Source organism: Dromiciops gliroides, chromosome 3, assembly GCF_019393635.1.
Source record: "Dromiciops gliroides isolate mDroGli1 chromosome 3, mDroGli1.pri, whole genome shotgun sequence".
Classification (NCBI taxonomy): Eukaryota; Metazoa; Chordata; class Mammalia; order Microbiotheria; family Microbiotheriidae; genus Dromiciops; species Dromiciops gliroides.
Window position 1 is genome coordinate 579,412,054 of NC_057863.1, and position 16,989 is coordinate 579,429,042.

The window sequence follows — 16,989 nt, forward strand, 5'->3', positions numbered from 1 at the left end:
GAGCAGAAAAAGCCACAAAAATACAGGCTGAGATTATTTTCCAGCCATAGACAGATTAAAGGGGGCCGTGCTGGGTTGCATGTAAAGTCTAAACCCACAATCACGCCAACAGAGACCGCAGGCACGCCCCACCAGAGGAACTTAACCCTGAGCCTCTGAATCAGTTGCAGTACCAGCATCTTCTGGAACTGAGCTTGTGGTATGGTGAGAGGGCTGGCTCGGGGGGAAGTACAGGGGTGTCAGCAGGACCTAGGGAGGAATTTGGCTGTCCCACCCCAGCAGAAAACCAGGAAGAAATCCTGAGCAGCAGTAGGCCCAGGTTGGGGAGGGCACAGGCTTGTTGAAGCTAAGAAACACACCACAGAAAGCTTTGCTGGTTGGTCATTTAGTAAATTGTGTTGAGTTTATCTTTGGACCAGAGAACAGGCCAGGCAAGAGAAAAACCTGCCCTCCCTCAAGCCAAAACACCTGGGACCCTCTGAAGCTGGGGACAGTAGTGTAGCCTATAAGCAGGGCCCCCCCAGTGGGGAGTTAAAAGTTAAGTAAAAGATGGCAAGGTGAGCAAGCAAAGAAAGTTGAGAATTATAGAAAGTTTCTTCAGCAAGAAGGAAGATCAAGGTGCACCCTCAGAAGAGGATAACAACCTGAGGGCCCCTACATCCAAAGCTTCCAAGAAAAATGTGAACTGGTCTCAGGCCATGGAAGCACTCAAAAGGGACCTTAAAGAGAAAGTAGGAGAAATAGAAGGAAGATTTAGAGAGAGGGAGGAAAGAATGTAAAGAGAAATGAGAGCGATGCAGGAAAGTCATGAGAAAAAAGTCAATAGCTCGAAAAGTCAAATGGAAAAGGAGATAAAAAAGCTGTCTAAAGAAAATAATTGCCTAAGAATTAGGATTGAACAAATGGAAGCTAGTGACTTTATCAGAAACCAAGACACAGTAAAGTAAATCCAATTGAATGAAAAAATAGAGAGCAATGTGAAATATCTCCCTGGAAAAACAGCTGACCTGGAAAATAAATCCAGGAGAGATAATTTTAAAAAACCAGGACCAAAATAAGATCCTAGACATCATGTTCCAAGAAATTGTAAAGGAAAATTGCCCTGATATTCTAGAAGCAGAAGGCAAAATAGAAGTTGAAAGAATCCACCAATCACTTCTTGAAAGGGATCCCAAAAGGAAAACCTCCAGGACTATTATAGCCAAATTCCTGAGTTTCCAGGTCAAGGAGGAAATAAGGCAGCTAGAAAAAAATAAGTCAAACACTGTGGAGTCCCAAATAGGATAAAACAAGATCTAGCAGCATCTACATTAAAGGACCAGAGGGCATGGAGCATGATATTCCAGAGGGCAAAGGAACTGGGACTACAGCCAAGAATCATGTACCCAGAAAAACTGTATATAATTTTTCAGGGGGGAAAATGGGACTATAATAAAAAAGAGGACTTTCAGGCATTTGTGATGAAAAAACATGAACTGAATAGAAAATATGACTTTCAAATACAAGACCCTGGAGAAGAATAAAAAGGTAAACAGGAAAAAGAATTCATGAGGGATATTAAAAGATTAAACTGTTTACATTCCTACATGGGAAGATAATATCATTGGAAGGTAATAGGATGGAGGGAAATAGTTATGATGATTGATTACAATGGCAAAATGTATGGTACCTACTCTGCTAGGCTATTGTGAAAAAAATTCTTTATCAAGTTTAAGGTACTAAAATTTTTTTTTAATTTTTAAAAAATTAAAAGTTATGATGAACAGGATGCTATCAGAAAAACATGGAAAGACCCACATGAACTGAGGCAGAGAGAAATATACAGTATACAAAATAACAGCAATAATGTAAGATGATCTGCTGGGAAGCACATGGTTATTTTAAGCAAGGCAATGATCCACTATAACTCTGAAGGACTTAGGAAAATTGCAATACACCTACAGAGAAAGAACTGATGGTATCTGAAAACAGACTGAAACACATTTTTTCCTTTGGACAACTAACTCCTTAATCTAAAGTCTTGTTTTTATCTGTTTTCTCTCACAACCTAGCTAATGTAGAAATGTTTTCCATGACTACTCATGTATAACTTACATTGAATTGCTTGAGTTCTTGGGATTGGGGATCAGAAGGGAGGGAGAAAGAGAAGTTGGAACACAAAGTTTCAAAAAATTGATGTCAAAATTTGCCTTTACATGTAATTTGGAAAATATAATTCTAAACAGTTTTTTTAAGTTATTACATTTACTTCTGGATTCAGGAGGACGTGAGTTCATAGGCTTCAACCATTTGACACTTACTAGCTGTATTTCCCTGGGCAAGTCACTTAACCTCCATTGCCACACACACATACACACACAAAAAGAGTACATCCTCCTGACTCCCAGTGGATAATTTTCTGTGACACAACCCACCTAACACAGGGACCACTGAGGAGTTTATCTGTCATCCAAACAAAGTTCAGGTCCCTCAGCCCAGATCCAAGGGAGGTGCCGTAGTCCAGCAAATCAAGGCACTCTTGCATCCCTCCCACAGCAATAATCAAAGGGTATGGTAAGTAATGGAAGGACTAAAGGCCTAAGGGTAAGGCCCTCCTCTTACCTCTGGTTCTCCATAGTTTACTTTGGTAAAAGAAATAAATCACTAAGAAGCCAGAGAAGACTATCGGGAATACAACCACAATCCTTTCACAGTCTGTCTTCCGAGATATGGATAGATTCTCTGAAAATAGGTCCCCAAATTCCATTTCTGTAAAAATCAGAGAAAGGGTATTATGCAGAATTTAATAATCTAGATACAAATGAGGTGGTTTATGAGTATTTAAATCATCTGGATTGGACGAATCTGCCTTATTATCCAAAAGAATTTTATGAAACCTTGGATTAATAATATCAAAACGCCCTCCAATTGAACTCTAGCTGAACCCAGACAATACACAAATGAGTGTCAGGTAAACCCCAGAGTTAGAGTATTACATATCATTTGTCTCTCCAAATATCTGGGAAGTTTATAGCTATCAGATATGGTCCTATCTACTAATTTTTTCCCTAAGATAATTGGTAGATTTTATAGTTCTCTAACAAACACCTCTGTTTGAGGGAGCCATTTTTTTTATTTAAATCATAGAAATATTTTATTATTTTTAGTTACATGTAAAGATGGTTTTCAACATTCGTTTCTATAAGATTTCTAGTTCCAAATTTTTCTCTCTGCCTCTCTTCTCTCCCCCCTCCCAAAGAGAGAAACCAATCTGATATAGGTTATATATGTATAATCACAATAAAAATATTTCTGCATTAGTCATGTTGTGAAAAAAGAATCAGAACAAAAGATGAAAACCTCAAAAAAGAAAATATAAAAAAGAAGTAGAAATAGTATGGTTCAATATTCATCCAGATTCCCATGGTTCTTTTTTCTGAATGTGTAGGGCATTTTCCATCACATGTCCTTTGGAACTATCTTGGACCATTATATTGCTGAGAAGAGCTGTCATTCACAGCTGATCATCACACCATGTTGTTGATAGTGTGTACAATGTTCTCTTGGTTCTGCTCATTTCATTCAGCATCAATCCACTTAAGTCTTTCCAGGTTTTTCTGAAATCTGCCTGCTTATTATTTCTTACATGACAATAATATTCCATTACATTCATATACCACAACTTGATTATGCATTCCCCAATTTCCAATTCTTTGCCACCACAAAAATAACAGCTATAAATATTTTTGCACATGTGGGTCCTTTTCCTTTTTTATGATCTCTTTGGAATATAGACATAGTAGCGGTATTACTGAGTCAAAGGGTATGCACAGTTCCATAGCCCTTTGGGCATAGTTCCAAATTACTCTCCAGAAAGGTTGTATCAGTTCATAACTCCACCAACAATGCATTAGTGTTTCAATTTTTCCACAGCTTCTCCAACATTTATTATTTTCCTTTTTTGTCAAATTAGTCAATCTGATAGGTGTGAGATTGTACCTCAGAGTTGTTTTCATTTGAATTTCTCTAATCAGTAGTGATTGAGAACATTTTTTTTTAATATGGCAATAGACAGTTTTGACTTCATCTGAAAACTGCCTATTCATATTCTTTGACCATTTCTCAATTGAGGAATGAGTGGAATTCTTATAAATTTCATTTACTTCCATATATCTTTTAGAAATGAGGCCTTTATCAGAAACACTGGTTGTAAAAATTACTTCCCAGCTTTATGTTTCCCTTCTAATTTTAGCTGCATTGCTTCTGTTTGTACAAACCCTTTTTAATTTAATATAATCAAAATCATCCATTTTGCATTTCATAGTATTCTCTATCTCTTGTTTGGTCATAAATTATTCTTCTCTCCATTGATCTGAGAGGTAAACTATTCCTTCATATTCTAATTAAACTATGGCACTACCCTTTATGTCTAAATCATGTACCCATTTTGACCTTATTTTGGTATATGGTATAAGATAATGGTCTATACCTAGTTACTGTCAAACTGTCCTGCAGTTTTCCCAAGTTTTTAGCCCAGACGCTAGGGTCTTTGGGTTTGTCAAACAGTAGATTACTATAGTCATATATTACTGTGTCTCCTATGCCTAACCTATTCCATTGATCCACCACTCTATTTCTTAGCCAGTACCAAATAGTTTTGATGACTGCCACTTTATAGTATAGCTTCAGATTTGGTATGGCTACCCCACCTTCCTGTACATATGTTTTCATTAGTTCCCTTGATATTCTTGACATTTTATTCTTCCAGATGAATTTTGTTATTATTTTTCTAACTTTGTAAAATAATTTTTAGGGAGTCTGATTGGTATGGCACTGAATAAGTAAATTAATTTAGGTAGAATTGTCATTTTTATTATATTACCTTGGACTGTCCATGAGCAATTGATATTTTCCAGTTATTTAGATCTGATTTTATTTGTATGAAAAGTGTTTTGTAATTGGGTTCATAGAGTTCCTGGGTTTGTCTTGGCACGTAGACTCCCCAATATTTTATGTTGTCTACAGTTATTTAAATGTAATTTCTTTTTCCGTCTCTTGCTTCTGAGCTTTGTTAGTCATGTGTAGAAATGCTAATGGTTTGTGTGGATTTATTTTATATCCTGCAACTTTGCTAAAGTTGTTAATTGTTTCAAGTAATTTTTTAGTTGATTCTCTAAGTATACCATCATATTATCTGCAAAGAGGGATAGTTTTGTTTCCTCCTTGCCTGTTATAACTCCTTTCATTTCCTTTTCTTCTCTTATTGCTAAAGCTAACATTTCTAGTATATTAAATAATAGAGGTGATAATGGACATACCTGCTTCACCTCTGATCTTATTGGGAATGCTTCTTACTTATCCCCATTACATATAATATTTGCTGATGGTTTTAGGTAGATACTGCTTATCATTTAAGGAAAGTTTCATTTATCCCTATGCTCTCTAGTGTTTTTAATAGGAATGAGTGCTGTATTTTGTCAGAAGCTTTTTCTGAATCTATTGAGATAATCATATGATTTTGGTTAGTTTTCTTATTGATGTGGTCAATTATGTTGATTATTTTCCTAATGTTGAACCAGCCCTGCATTCCTGGTATAAATCTAACCTGGTGCCAAATTGCTGTAATCTCCTTGCTAATATTTCATGTAAAATATTTGCATCAATATTCATTAGGGAAATTGTTCTATAATTTTCTTTCTCCATTTTGGTTTTGCCTGGTTTAGGTATCAACACCATATTTGTGTCATAAAAGGAATTTAGTAGAACTCCTTCACCTATTTTTCCAAATAATTTATATAATATTTGAATTAATTGTTCTTTAAATATTTGGTAGAATTCACTTGTAAACCCATCTGGCCCTGGAGATTTTTTCTTAGGGAATTCATTGATGGCTTTTTAAATGTCCTTTTCTAAAATGGGGCTGTTCAAGTATTTTATTTCCTCTTCTATTAATCTGAGCAAATTATTGTACATATCCATTTCACTCATTTCACTTAGATTGTGAAATTTATTGGCAAACGTTTGGGCAAAATAGCTCCTAATTATTGCTTTAATTTCCACTTCATTGGTGGTGAATTCAGCCCTTTCCTTTTTTATATTGGTAATTTTGTTTCTTCTTTCTTTTTTAAAATCAAATTAACCAAAAGTTTATCTATTTTATTGATTTTTTCATAAAACCAGCTTTTAGTTTTATTTATTAATTCTATAGTTTTCTTACTTTCAATTTTATTAATCTCTCCTTTGATTTTCAAAATTTTCAATTTAGTATTTAATTGGGGACTTTTCATTTTTTTCCTAGCTTTTTTTTGTTTCATGCCCAATTCATTGATCTCCTCTTTCTCTATTTTATTCATGTAAGCATTTAGAGATATAAATTTTACCCTAAGAACTGATGTGGCTGCATCCCATCAGTTTTGGTATGTATTCTCATTGTTATCATTCTCTTGGATGAAGTTATTGATGGTTTCTGTGATTTGTTGTTTGACCCACTCATTCTTTAGGATGAGATTATTTACTTTCCAATTAATTTTCAGTCTATCTTTCTGTGGCTCTTTATTACATATAATTTTTATTGCATCATGATCTGAAAAGGATGCATTTACTATTTCTTCCATACATTTGACTGTGTGATATTTAAAATCTAAGTTGTGGTCACCTTAAATCAGAAGCTTCAGCTCCAGTCTAGCCCAGAGTTCCAGCCTGGTTGGGTTCTTCCTGAAGTCCTCCTCCACGAGCCTGCTTTAATCAGGAACTCCCTTGCAAGCTGTTTGTGGAAGCTTTTTTATACATCTGGAACAGAGGCAGTCCTTACACACTGCTTCAAGGTGATTGGTTGGCATCATCCAAATCCATTGTTTTTGAAGGTGTTTTCAAGTTGAGTTCACAGTCTAGTTTCTGAGAACAATACCTTCTTAAGGGATAGCCAGGTGTGATTACAATCCAATTAACTTGAAGTAGGCTTAATTAGCAGTCAATCACTCTCACTTGATTCAATCAGTAGAGATTAATCTCCAGGTGGGTCTTTGAGTATCTGCTAAATTCCATTATTTCATCACAACTGTGAGGTTTTTGTGCCCTAATACACAGTCAATTTTGCGTATGTACCATGTACTGCTGAGAAAAAGGTATATTCTTTTCTATATCCATTCAATTTTCTCCAGGGGTCTATCATATCTAACTTTTCTAAAATTCTATTTACCTCTTTAATATCTTTCTTATTTATTTTGCTCATTTATTGCGGTTAGATTTATCTAATTCTGAGAAGGGAAGGTTAAGATCTCCCACCAGTATAGTTTTGCTATCTATTTCCTCTTGTGACTCATTTGATTTATCCTCTAAGAATTTGGATGCTATGCCAATTGGTGTATATTTATTTGGTATTGATATTACCTCACTGCCTATGGTACCTTTTAGCAAGATGTAGTTTCCTTCCTTATCTCTTTTAATTAGATCTATATTTGCTTACTAGTTGTGGGGCAATAGGGGTTAAGTGACTTGCCCAGGGTCACACAGCTAGTAAGTGTCAAGTGTCTCAGGCCAGATTTAAACTCAGGTCATCCTGAATCCAGGGCTGTTGCTTTATCCACTTAAGTTCTTGTTTTGATCATGGTTTTCAGGTAGTCTAATAATTTTCAAATTATCTCTCCTGGATCTATTACATTTGTTCAATCCTAATTCTTAGGCAATTATTTTCTTCAGAGACCTTTTCCATTTGGCTTTTCAAGTTGTTGACTTTTTTCTCATGACTTTCCTGCATTATTCTCAAACTCAGGTTTGGGTTCCACTTCTACCCCCGCACAACAGAACCCTCCTTCCAACCTTCTAAGACATCTTTGGCTGGAAAATAACCTCACCCCATCCTTCTGTGGGCTCTGCTGCTCCAAGTATTGTCTTCTGGCATTATTTGGAGGGATTTGGGGGAGAGCTCCAAGAAGACATTGACTGTCCTCCAATCCAATTCTAATTTTTAAGGCATTATTTTCTTCAGTAAGCTTTTGCATCTCCATTTCCATTTGACCAATTTTTTCTCCATTTGGCCAATTGTATTTTTTCTTTTACCAAGTTTAATACAATTATAACTTCAACTTGGAATACATTCAGTTTGTACTAATTAGGACCTAGCTATACATATCAATATAATCAGGGTATGTAACTTTGTCACTGTGGATCCAGAAGCAATGAATTATCATTTGGAATTAAGTTGACCTAGAGAGCTTAAGTCACTTGCCTGTGGTCACACAACTAATAAGAGTCAGAGGCAGCATCTAGACCCAGGTCTTCCTGACTCCAAGTCTAGGACTCTAACCACTGAGCAATACTGCTTTTCACTCTCCTCTTGACTGATTATTTGGGGGATGTAAATTATAATGTCTTTCTGGCTAACCTAGAAACTCTTCAAGGGAAGATAACAGGTTTTCTTCCATTTTCTCCTCCACAGCCTCACCTAGCACAGAGCTGGGCACACAGAAGGAATCTAGTAAATATTTGTGGGTGGAAGCTATGCAGATGATAGTTAGAAGCCCTCAGATGTGTAGTACCATGGGTAGTGTATGCTTTGGGGTCCCAGATGAGACCTGGCATATTGTAATGAGAAAAAATAATCATCTGAATCTTGGAGCCCCAGCATATCAGGAAGGCCTCCATAATTGTTCAGTGAGAAACTCCAGGCCTGAAGCATCAAAGGAAGGGAAGAGAATGGAAGCCATGACTCAAGGTTCACATGGTCCCTTGCTCAAAGCACAAGATTTCACACATGCCTATAGACCAAGTGGGACTCACCTGTTACTTGCAGTTCAAACTCAGTGTCATTGTTATAGTCAGGTGACAGGAAAAGGCAAACATATAGACCAGTGTCAGAGACCTTGACCTGTTGGATTCTCAAGATCACCTTCCCTTCAGCCATGTCATGTTTCAGCAGCTCTGTCCTCTCTTGGAACTCAGGGTCCTGGGTTTCCTCCACCTTGTCCTCATTACAGTATCTGTGCACAAGGGTCTGGCCTCGGAACCATTTCACAATCATCTTCCTAGCATCCATCTTAGGGGAGAGGTGACAGGGGAGCATGACATCCTCCCCTTGCTTGGCCTGAATTGGCTGAGAAGGGCCCATCACAGTGAAGGGTCCTGTGGGGAGTTCTAGGGACAGAACAGAAGAAAATCAGAGGACAATGGGGGACAAGGAGGGAAAACAGGTATGTGGGGGGTGGGGTGGGAGGCAGGAGATCTAAGAACTATAAAGCTCTGAGTCTGTTCTAGGATCAGTTCATGCTCTGCTGTGCACCCATTTCTCGACCCACTTCCAAACTATGATTCATTTGTAGATAAAACATTCCCTCCCTTGACTACCTTTTGTATCTTGTGTAGTCATAGAGGTAGATCAGCTGGTTGGGGCTGGAGGATTGGAGTCAGGGGCAGGAAGGCTCCTTCTGCTATCAGTGGCCTTGAGGGAAGCAGCAGCCTCTTTCCTACCCCTGCCCATAGATAACTTACTAGTGCGGATGGAGCCCAGGCTTGTGGGTTGGTCTTAGCTTGGCCCTTATACTATGGCTGTGCCATGACTATTTTAGAAGATAGAAGAGTCAGGTGAGAGCTCTGGCTGTCAGAGAAGTGAAACTCAGTAAGTAGTGGGGGAGTCTGGTCATCTAGACTGATGGATAGGCCTGTCTGGCATCCTCTTCTAGACCTCAGCTGGCCAGCATGGGGATGTATCTGACTGAGTAATTTTTTAATATAGAAAGACAATTTATGGGGCAGCTAGATGGCGCAGTGGTTAAAGCGCTGGCCTTGGATTCAGGAGTACCTGAGTTCAAATCCGGCCTCAGACACTTGACATTTACTAGCTGTGTGACCCTGGGAAAGTCACTTAACCCCCACTGCCCCACCAAAAAAAAAAAGAAAAACAATTTATTCCATCATAAGAACTTACACATTTAGTCATGGACAATAATAGGCTGCTGGTTGGACAAGACACTCAAAAGACAGAGTAAAACAAGTGTTCAAGAACTAATTCCATTTGTGTTTGGTGAAAAAAATTCAAGAAAAAAGGAAGAAAAGAAACTATTCCGAATGAATTGTAAAGTCCATTGGCTCCCAATTGCTCTAATTTCCAATTGCTGAGCAAGCTACCAGAGGTGTATCTGTCAGGTAAAAACATACGCCTTCTTTATGACCTGGTGGTCCCAAGTTTAAAAAAGAAGTCACAGGAAGGAAAAGATAATAAGAAAACAAAGCTCAAGAAATATATTAGGGAATAAAACTATATAGGAAGATGAATAAAGATCTTTTACAAGCACAGCTACAACATTTCATGTGGTGTTTGTCCCCCACCAGATAAGAAGTAGAAGGACAAAGTTAACAGTTATTAGGAAAAAAACAATTAAATGAAACAAAATTTTTTTCTGTCCTTGAAAAACATCTAAGATGAACCAACAGAAGCCAGGTTATGTTGAAATTTCAAGTTGGTATAAAAATGCTTCCAGGCTATAATCAGATCACATATTTTCACTCCAGTTCCTTTTAGGGATGGATTTAAGCTCTCATAGAGCCTGCTGCTCCAAATAATTTATCCATTATGGGCCAACTTTGATCGTGAGATGCCAATAAAAATGGATCAAGTTCTCCTACTAAAACTTTTGTAAAAGATGCTGGAAATTCTGAACCTAAAGATCTTATTATTTGAATGAGTCCGTGAATTAAATTGAAGGTAAGTGGAAGTTTTGGTTTTATTAATTTTTAATTTTTGTATGAATTTCCATCATTCTTTCAAAGCCCAGGCTTTTCCTGGTATCATGCAAGTTTTGGTTTAAAAACCAGCCTGCCATTGGACAGAATTGCTGAATTATCTCCTATTCACTGGCTTATGCTTTTGGAGCCAGAGAAAAGCTGGCTAAAATTCTAGCTAAACTGTCTAAAATATCTAATGAGTGGTTGCCAATAAATTATAAGCTTTAGCAAGAGTTAGACTTTTAGGCATTTATTAAGGAGAATAAGAATTTGGTAAAGAGAGAAAAAGGCCTAGATTCCTATCTATTAAAGGGAGAGCTCATTTCTAGCTCCACTCTCCACCAGAGTCCAAAGGCAAGAGCATGAGACCGAGCCGCCAATCTCTTCCTTCTTCCTCCCACTAGCCCGCGTCACTTCCTGACGCCAAAGAAGAGACTCCTGGTCTTGCCCTCAAAGACCTTTGCTTCATGGGAGGAACTCTTCTACAGTAAGTCTCCAGCAGGTGGTGTTATTCCAATCGTTACACTGGGAAGAAATGAAAATTGAAAAGCTCTTGGGAGAATATGGAAAAAATGTGCATTTCAAAATAAGGATTTGGAAGGAACCTGGACCAAAATCTACTGTCTTTTTCTTTGCAGAATTTCCCCCCTTTCCCCACACAAACTGATGGAGTTATAAATGCTTGAAATGGAATCCATTATGAAAATAGTTTTAAAGTGGGCAAGGTTTCCAAATATTTGATTTAACATTTTTATATTTGTCAAGGGGATTGGTTGCATTAGAAGAAATCAGGCACAAAGCACAAGGAAAACTCTATTTATTTTTTTTTAGTGAGGCAATTGGGGTTAAGTGACTTGCCCAGGGTCACACAGCTAGTAAGTGTTAAGTGTCTGAGGCCGGATTTGAATTCAGGTACTCCAGGGCCGGTGCTCTATCCACTGCGCTACCTAGCTGCCCTAAGGAAAACTCTTTAAATGGTTTGGTTGCTATTTATCCAAATTAGCCCTTAACACCAGTGAGTCTTTGATTATTATATATTTTTAAATCTGTATTTCCTTTTATGTTCCTGCACCTTCAGAAATGGGTAACTTACAACAGCCTCTCTCCCTTATCTTCATGGACTTAGCAAAGATTCAGACACCAAGATGCTAATTTCAAAGAAGGTGAAGGGATTCAACATTGAATCAGGTGCTAATGGGAAGTAGCATGGATCACTAGAGACTCTAGAGAATTGTTCTAAACCAGGAATAAGAACTGGGTTCAAAATACACCCCAACTTTTGCATAAGGAGGAAAACATTTGAAATGGAGCCGGGAGCAGAAGGGGACTTTCCTTTGTGTCTGCAAAGCTGACCTAACATGGAAGGATTCATATGGGAGATGCCAGGGGCCTGACACTAGAAGAAGCCATTCTGTTTCCCTACCACTTGGGTAGGACTACCCTCTTTCCCTTGACTGCATAGCTAAGAACAGGTTGTGACTTGCAAACCAAAAGACTAGGATTCTGTCTGTCTTTCTGTCTCTCTCCTACTTCCTTCAAGCTGCATCCAGAAGAGGTGAAAGCCCTGTTCAACTACAGCACAGGTACCATGAACTGAGTTGGGAAAGAATCTCTACCCAATCCAGCCCTATGGCCCTCCAGAAACAGACTTAGGGTGTGGGTGGGGGCTATTTGTTGGTTGTTTCACCTCTAGGCATAGTTCATAGATTTCCCAACTTACCCAAACCCAAGTCAGGGTGACCAAATGTTGCTGCCAATAAAAGAAAATCCTAAGAAACCAGCCTGCCTGGAACTTGAGTATCAGGGGTTCTTTGCACTTTGAACTTGATGACATTATACAATATGAGAACTGGATTAAGTTATAAACCTGAACTCCAATCCACCTCCCAACTGTCCAGAGACTACAGTGGCCTGTGTGTGGAGAACAACTTTCTCAGGTATCAGGAAAAGTGTTGTTTTATATATGTGACGATTGGAGTGATGCCACCTGCTGGAGAGATACTGTAGGAAAGTTCCGCCATGAGGAGAAGGCATCTGAGGGCAAGCCATGCGGCTTAGAAGGTCAGTTCCTTGGCATCAGGAAGTGACGTTTGCTCATGGGTACTGTCTATCAAAGCTACCAGCCAATTGGCTTGGAGCTGTGTGTGTGTGTGGACGGGATGTTCCTGGTTTGCACAGGAGGCTTGTTGGACGAAGAAGGGGTGAGGCTGGCTCTCCCTGTCTCTTTTGCGAGGACCTCAGTGGGGAGTGGAGCAGGAGACACTGGCTCCCTGAGATAGACAACTGAATACAGGCCTCTTTCTCTCTCTCTTCACAACAAAATACATATGGAAGAATAAAATACAATAACATTCAAACTAGGGAAATCTAAATGAATATGAACTTAACATTAATAAGAGTATTACAAAATATAAATTTGACCACATGACTATAAAAACTTTTACAAATATTCCCCCCCTTTTAAGCTAAGTATAAAACACAATCTTAAAAGCATGAAACTCTCCATGAAAATAAACCTTGGTTATTCATAGGGACAGAAATACTAACCCACAATGTAGTTGTGAGACTCCAGTGAGACAATGTATGGAAAGTACTTTATACACTCTAAAGATCTGGGCCAATGCCAATGTCTGAAGTTCCCTTCCAGTGATAGAGGAAACCCATAACTCAGGAAGGACCTACCTGCTACCTGAAGCTCAAAGCTGGCTTCATTGTACAAGGTTCCTGCCTGGAAATAGCATGTATACTGGCCGGCATCAGAGAGCTGGACCTGGTGGATTCTCAGGGTCACCTTCCCCTCAGCCATGTCCTGTCTCAGCATCTTTGTCCTCCCTTGGAATGCAGGAGCCTGGACTTCCTCCACCTCCTGCCCCATGCGGTACAGGTGCACGACCAGTGGGCCTCTGACCCACTTCACAATCATATCCCGAGCATCCATCTTAGGGTGGAGGTGACAGGAGAACAGGACGTCTTCACCCACCCAAGCCAGGGTGGACTGGACCAGGGGACCAGATACTGTGAATGTTTCTGTGTGAACCAGGAATGAAACAGGAGAGAATCAGAGAACGTTGTGGTGGTGGAGATAATATGGCCTTCAGAGCAGGGTCAGGGCAGCCCAGGACCAGGAAGCTCTGAATGTGTTCCTGCTCAGGTGCTGCTCTGCTTTGACCACCTCACTCCCGATGGGGAAATCACTTTCCACATGGTGATAAGACTATGAAATTGAAATAAGACATTCTCCCTCTTTACTACCTTGGATATTCAAGGAGGCAGCTCATTGAAGCTGAAAGTTTTGGGGGTGGGGGCAGGAAGGCAATAGCTCCTGCCAATAGTCCAATGGAAGTCACCAGCCTCTTCCCCACCACTGAGGCTACCCTCTTACTAAAGCAGAGGAAGACCACATTTATGGGCTGATGTTGGACTTGTCCTTATTCTGTAGCTGAACAGCTGAATGTTTTAAAATGAGGTTGGGCAAGAGAGCTGTGTAAGAGATCTGTGTGACAGGGCAGTAAAGCTCAGTGGGAGAGGAGTATGATTATGGAAACATGGGGAGGTTATCAGGCATGGCTTTAGTGATGGCATCTTGTGACTAGACCTGAAAGGAAAGGATTTGAGTTCAAATATTAGCTCTGCTATTAACTAGCTTTATGACCTTGGACAAGTCATTGGGCCTCTGTTTCTTCAATAAAATAATAGAATTCAACTCAATAACCACTGGGGCCTTTTCCAGTTTGAAAACTATGATTCCTTCTTTGTGTTCCCTTTGGTTGTAGGTTGTATTCTTACCTGAGCTGAGAAGATGGGGAACGTAAAGGAAGAGGCACAGGATGATCAAGAGCAGAGTGGGTCTCCTGGAAAAGCTGGCTTCCATCCCCCTGGCCAGATCTGATAAGGCAAGCAGGTACTGAGAATAAGCAAAAGATGTTGGCAGTGAAGGGTAGGCCAGGGCAAAGACCATGAGTAACTTTCTGATTCCTTGAGACTAGACAGAACTACCCCCCCCCCAACAAAAAAACCCTGCCAAAAAAAGAGAGAGAGAAAGAAAGAGACTAGATAGAATTGGAGCCAGGCATAGGGGTAGACATTGCCTCCAAGGTTAGGCACATTGTGGAAGAAATTATGAGGCTCTTCCACTCCCAGATTGATTCTTTTGGGAAGGCAAAATAGGTCACCTTTTGCCTCAATTCTTATCTAGCCTTTAATCACTGAGTGGGTGTTGCCTTAGACAAAGTGAGACTTGGGAAAGACCTTAACTTAAAAAGGACAAAATCCCCCACTGCATCCAGGGCCATAACCAATTATCCTGACCTATGTTTTGCCACTGAACTCTGATGACTCTGGAAGAGAGTGAGGCTGATGACTTTTCACAGCCCTGCCTCATATAATCCAATTCACTTGCAAATAAAGACATCACCCTCATGATGTCACTGGTCCTCTTTCAAGAATGAAGGACAAACAACAATAACAACAACAATAACCAAAATGGGAATTAGGACCCCTTAACAGAAGTGATTCCTATTATGATTCTAATATCAAACAACATAGGACAGCTGGGTGGTACAATGCTAGGCCTGGAGTTAGGAAGACCTGAGTTCAAATAGAGCCTCAGACACTTACTAACGGTTTAACCTTAGACAAGTTACTAAATCATATTTGACTGAGTTTCCTCATCTGTCAATGAGCTAGAGAAAGAAATTGTAAACCACTCCAGTATCTTTGCCAAGAGAACCACAAAAGAGGTCATGAAGAGTTAGATATGAATGGGAACAACTAAACAACAACCCTTCTCTGTTCTAAGTTGTGAGATTTAAAATTGGATATTAGATCATAAATCTCCCCTACTTAACCTTTCCCTTAATTTATCTCCCAGACTAGTAAATGGAAGAAGCTTCTGGTTTTCTAGATAGACCTTTTATTGTATGGTAGTCACAAGGTGATGTTGATTAGAAAGATAGGAAAGTAGAAACACAATACAAATCGTCTTAAGTCTAAGCTTAGTCTATATTCCTTATAAAAACTCACCAAAACCGAAGGCCACCTTTGGAGAGAGAGAGAGAGAGACCGTCTGTGCAGTCAGGAGACCAGCAGAGCAGGAAAAAGCCCCACTTCCATTCTCTCCTTGTCTTTTAAGCTCGCACCCCGGAAGTCGAGTGCGTAGCAGGCAGTCTGACATGCGCAGCAGGCACACTGGCGTGCATAGCTCATGCCGTTGGTCTCCTCCCCAAAAGGTGGTCCTTAAGAAAAACTGGCGTCTTTCAGTTATCCTACCCGACTGTTAAAAAACTTTCATATTTTTTTACCACATTTCCCCTCTTTGCTTCCTCAAGAAATGGAATGTTTCCTTGATGGAACAGTAAAAAGAATATAATAGCTATTGCTAACTAATAATATGTGAACAACAATATAGAAAAGGAAGAGAGGAAAGTTTTGTCCAGAGGGGCGATTTTTTTTTTTGTCCTCATGATCCGATGCTTTGACATTAGTCTTGCAAAGGGAGAGCCTCTGCAGAGAGTACATGTTACAGATAGTATATATTATAACAGAAAGGAGATAGTAAAAACTAATAAAGCAAAACAGTTCATATAAAGTCTCTGAGTTCTCTTGTCTTCTTGAAGTGGTAAGATATCATCAGGAGGAAACTGGATTCTGGTCTGGAAAACTGGATTCTGGACTCTGGTCTGGATTCTGGATTCTGGACTCTGGTCTGGAAAGCTGGATTATCTTCTTAAACTGTTTGAATTGCTGTATTTTTTACTAAACCCTAGCATAGTATTGTCAATGATCAAATTAATAAATTCCATTACATTCCCTCCTTTATATCCTTAGACTTCTAATAGAGGGTTGAGGTAGTTATGCAATCTGTAACACTTTTTACCACCATGTGTCTGGATCAAAGCCAAATTTAGTATGTGTTCATGACACCTGAAAATGTTATGGAAAGGTTATCATACCATATCTCATGGTTCTGAGACAGCCAGTGATTGTGCTAGGCCACAGGTGAGTTCAACTGAGTGAGATAAAAAGATAAATAAGTTCCGTTAAATTAGGTTAAATTAGGAGGGAGAGAGGATGAATACTGGACTGTGCCTAGTAATTGTGCTCTACATAGTCACCATCATAAGCAAACCATGGACTTACATATACCTGTCTCTCCTTTTGTTGCACATATATTCTCTCTAGGGCCTGCATCAGAGTTCACAGCAAGTTAGTCTCTGAAATGATAAGTTTCCATACTTCCGAAATCTCTTTCCACATTACAACCATGATAATACCCATAATGAGAGTTATAGT

General features: G+C 39.2%; 1 protein-coding gene across 1 annotated transcript in view; it reads right to left on the reverse strand.

Annotated features, from left to right (window-relative positions):
* The window catches only part of LOC122747984 (butyrophilin-like protein 2), a 61,455-nt gene extending 46,842 nt beyond the window's left edge, over nt 1–14,613 (reverse strand). The window contains exons 1-4 of the mRNA XM_043993735.1: nt 14,485–14,613; nt 13,381–13,725; nt 8,758–9,111; nt 2,602–2,748 (exon numbers count right to left, since the gene is read on the reverse strand). Coding sequence (XP_043849670.1) covers nt 2,602–2,748; nt 8,758–9,111; nt 13,381–13,725; nt 14,485–14,569 — 931 coding nt within the window. The 5' untranslated portion in view covers nt 14,570–14,613. The remainder of the gene's footprint in view (nt 1–2,601; nt 2,749–8,757; nt 9,112–13,380; nt 13,726–14,484) is intronic.
* Between the last annotated feature and the right edge of the window lie 2,376 nt (nt 14,614–16,989).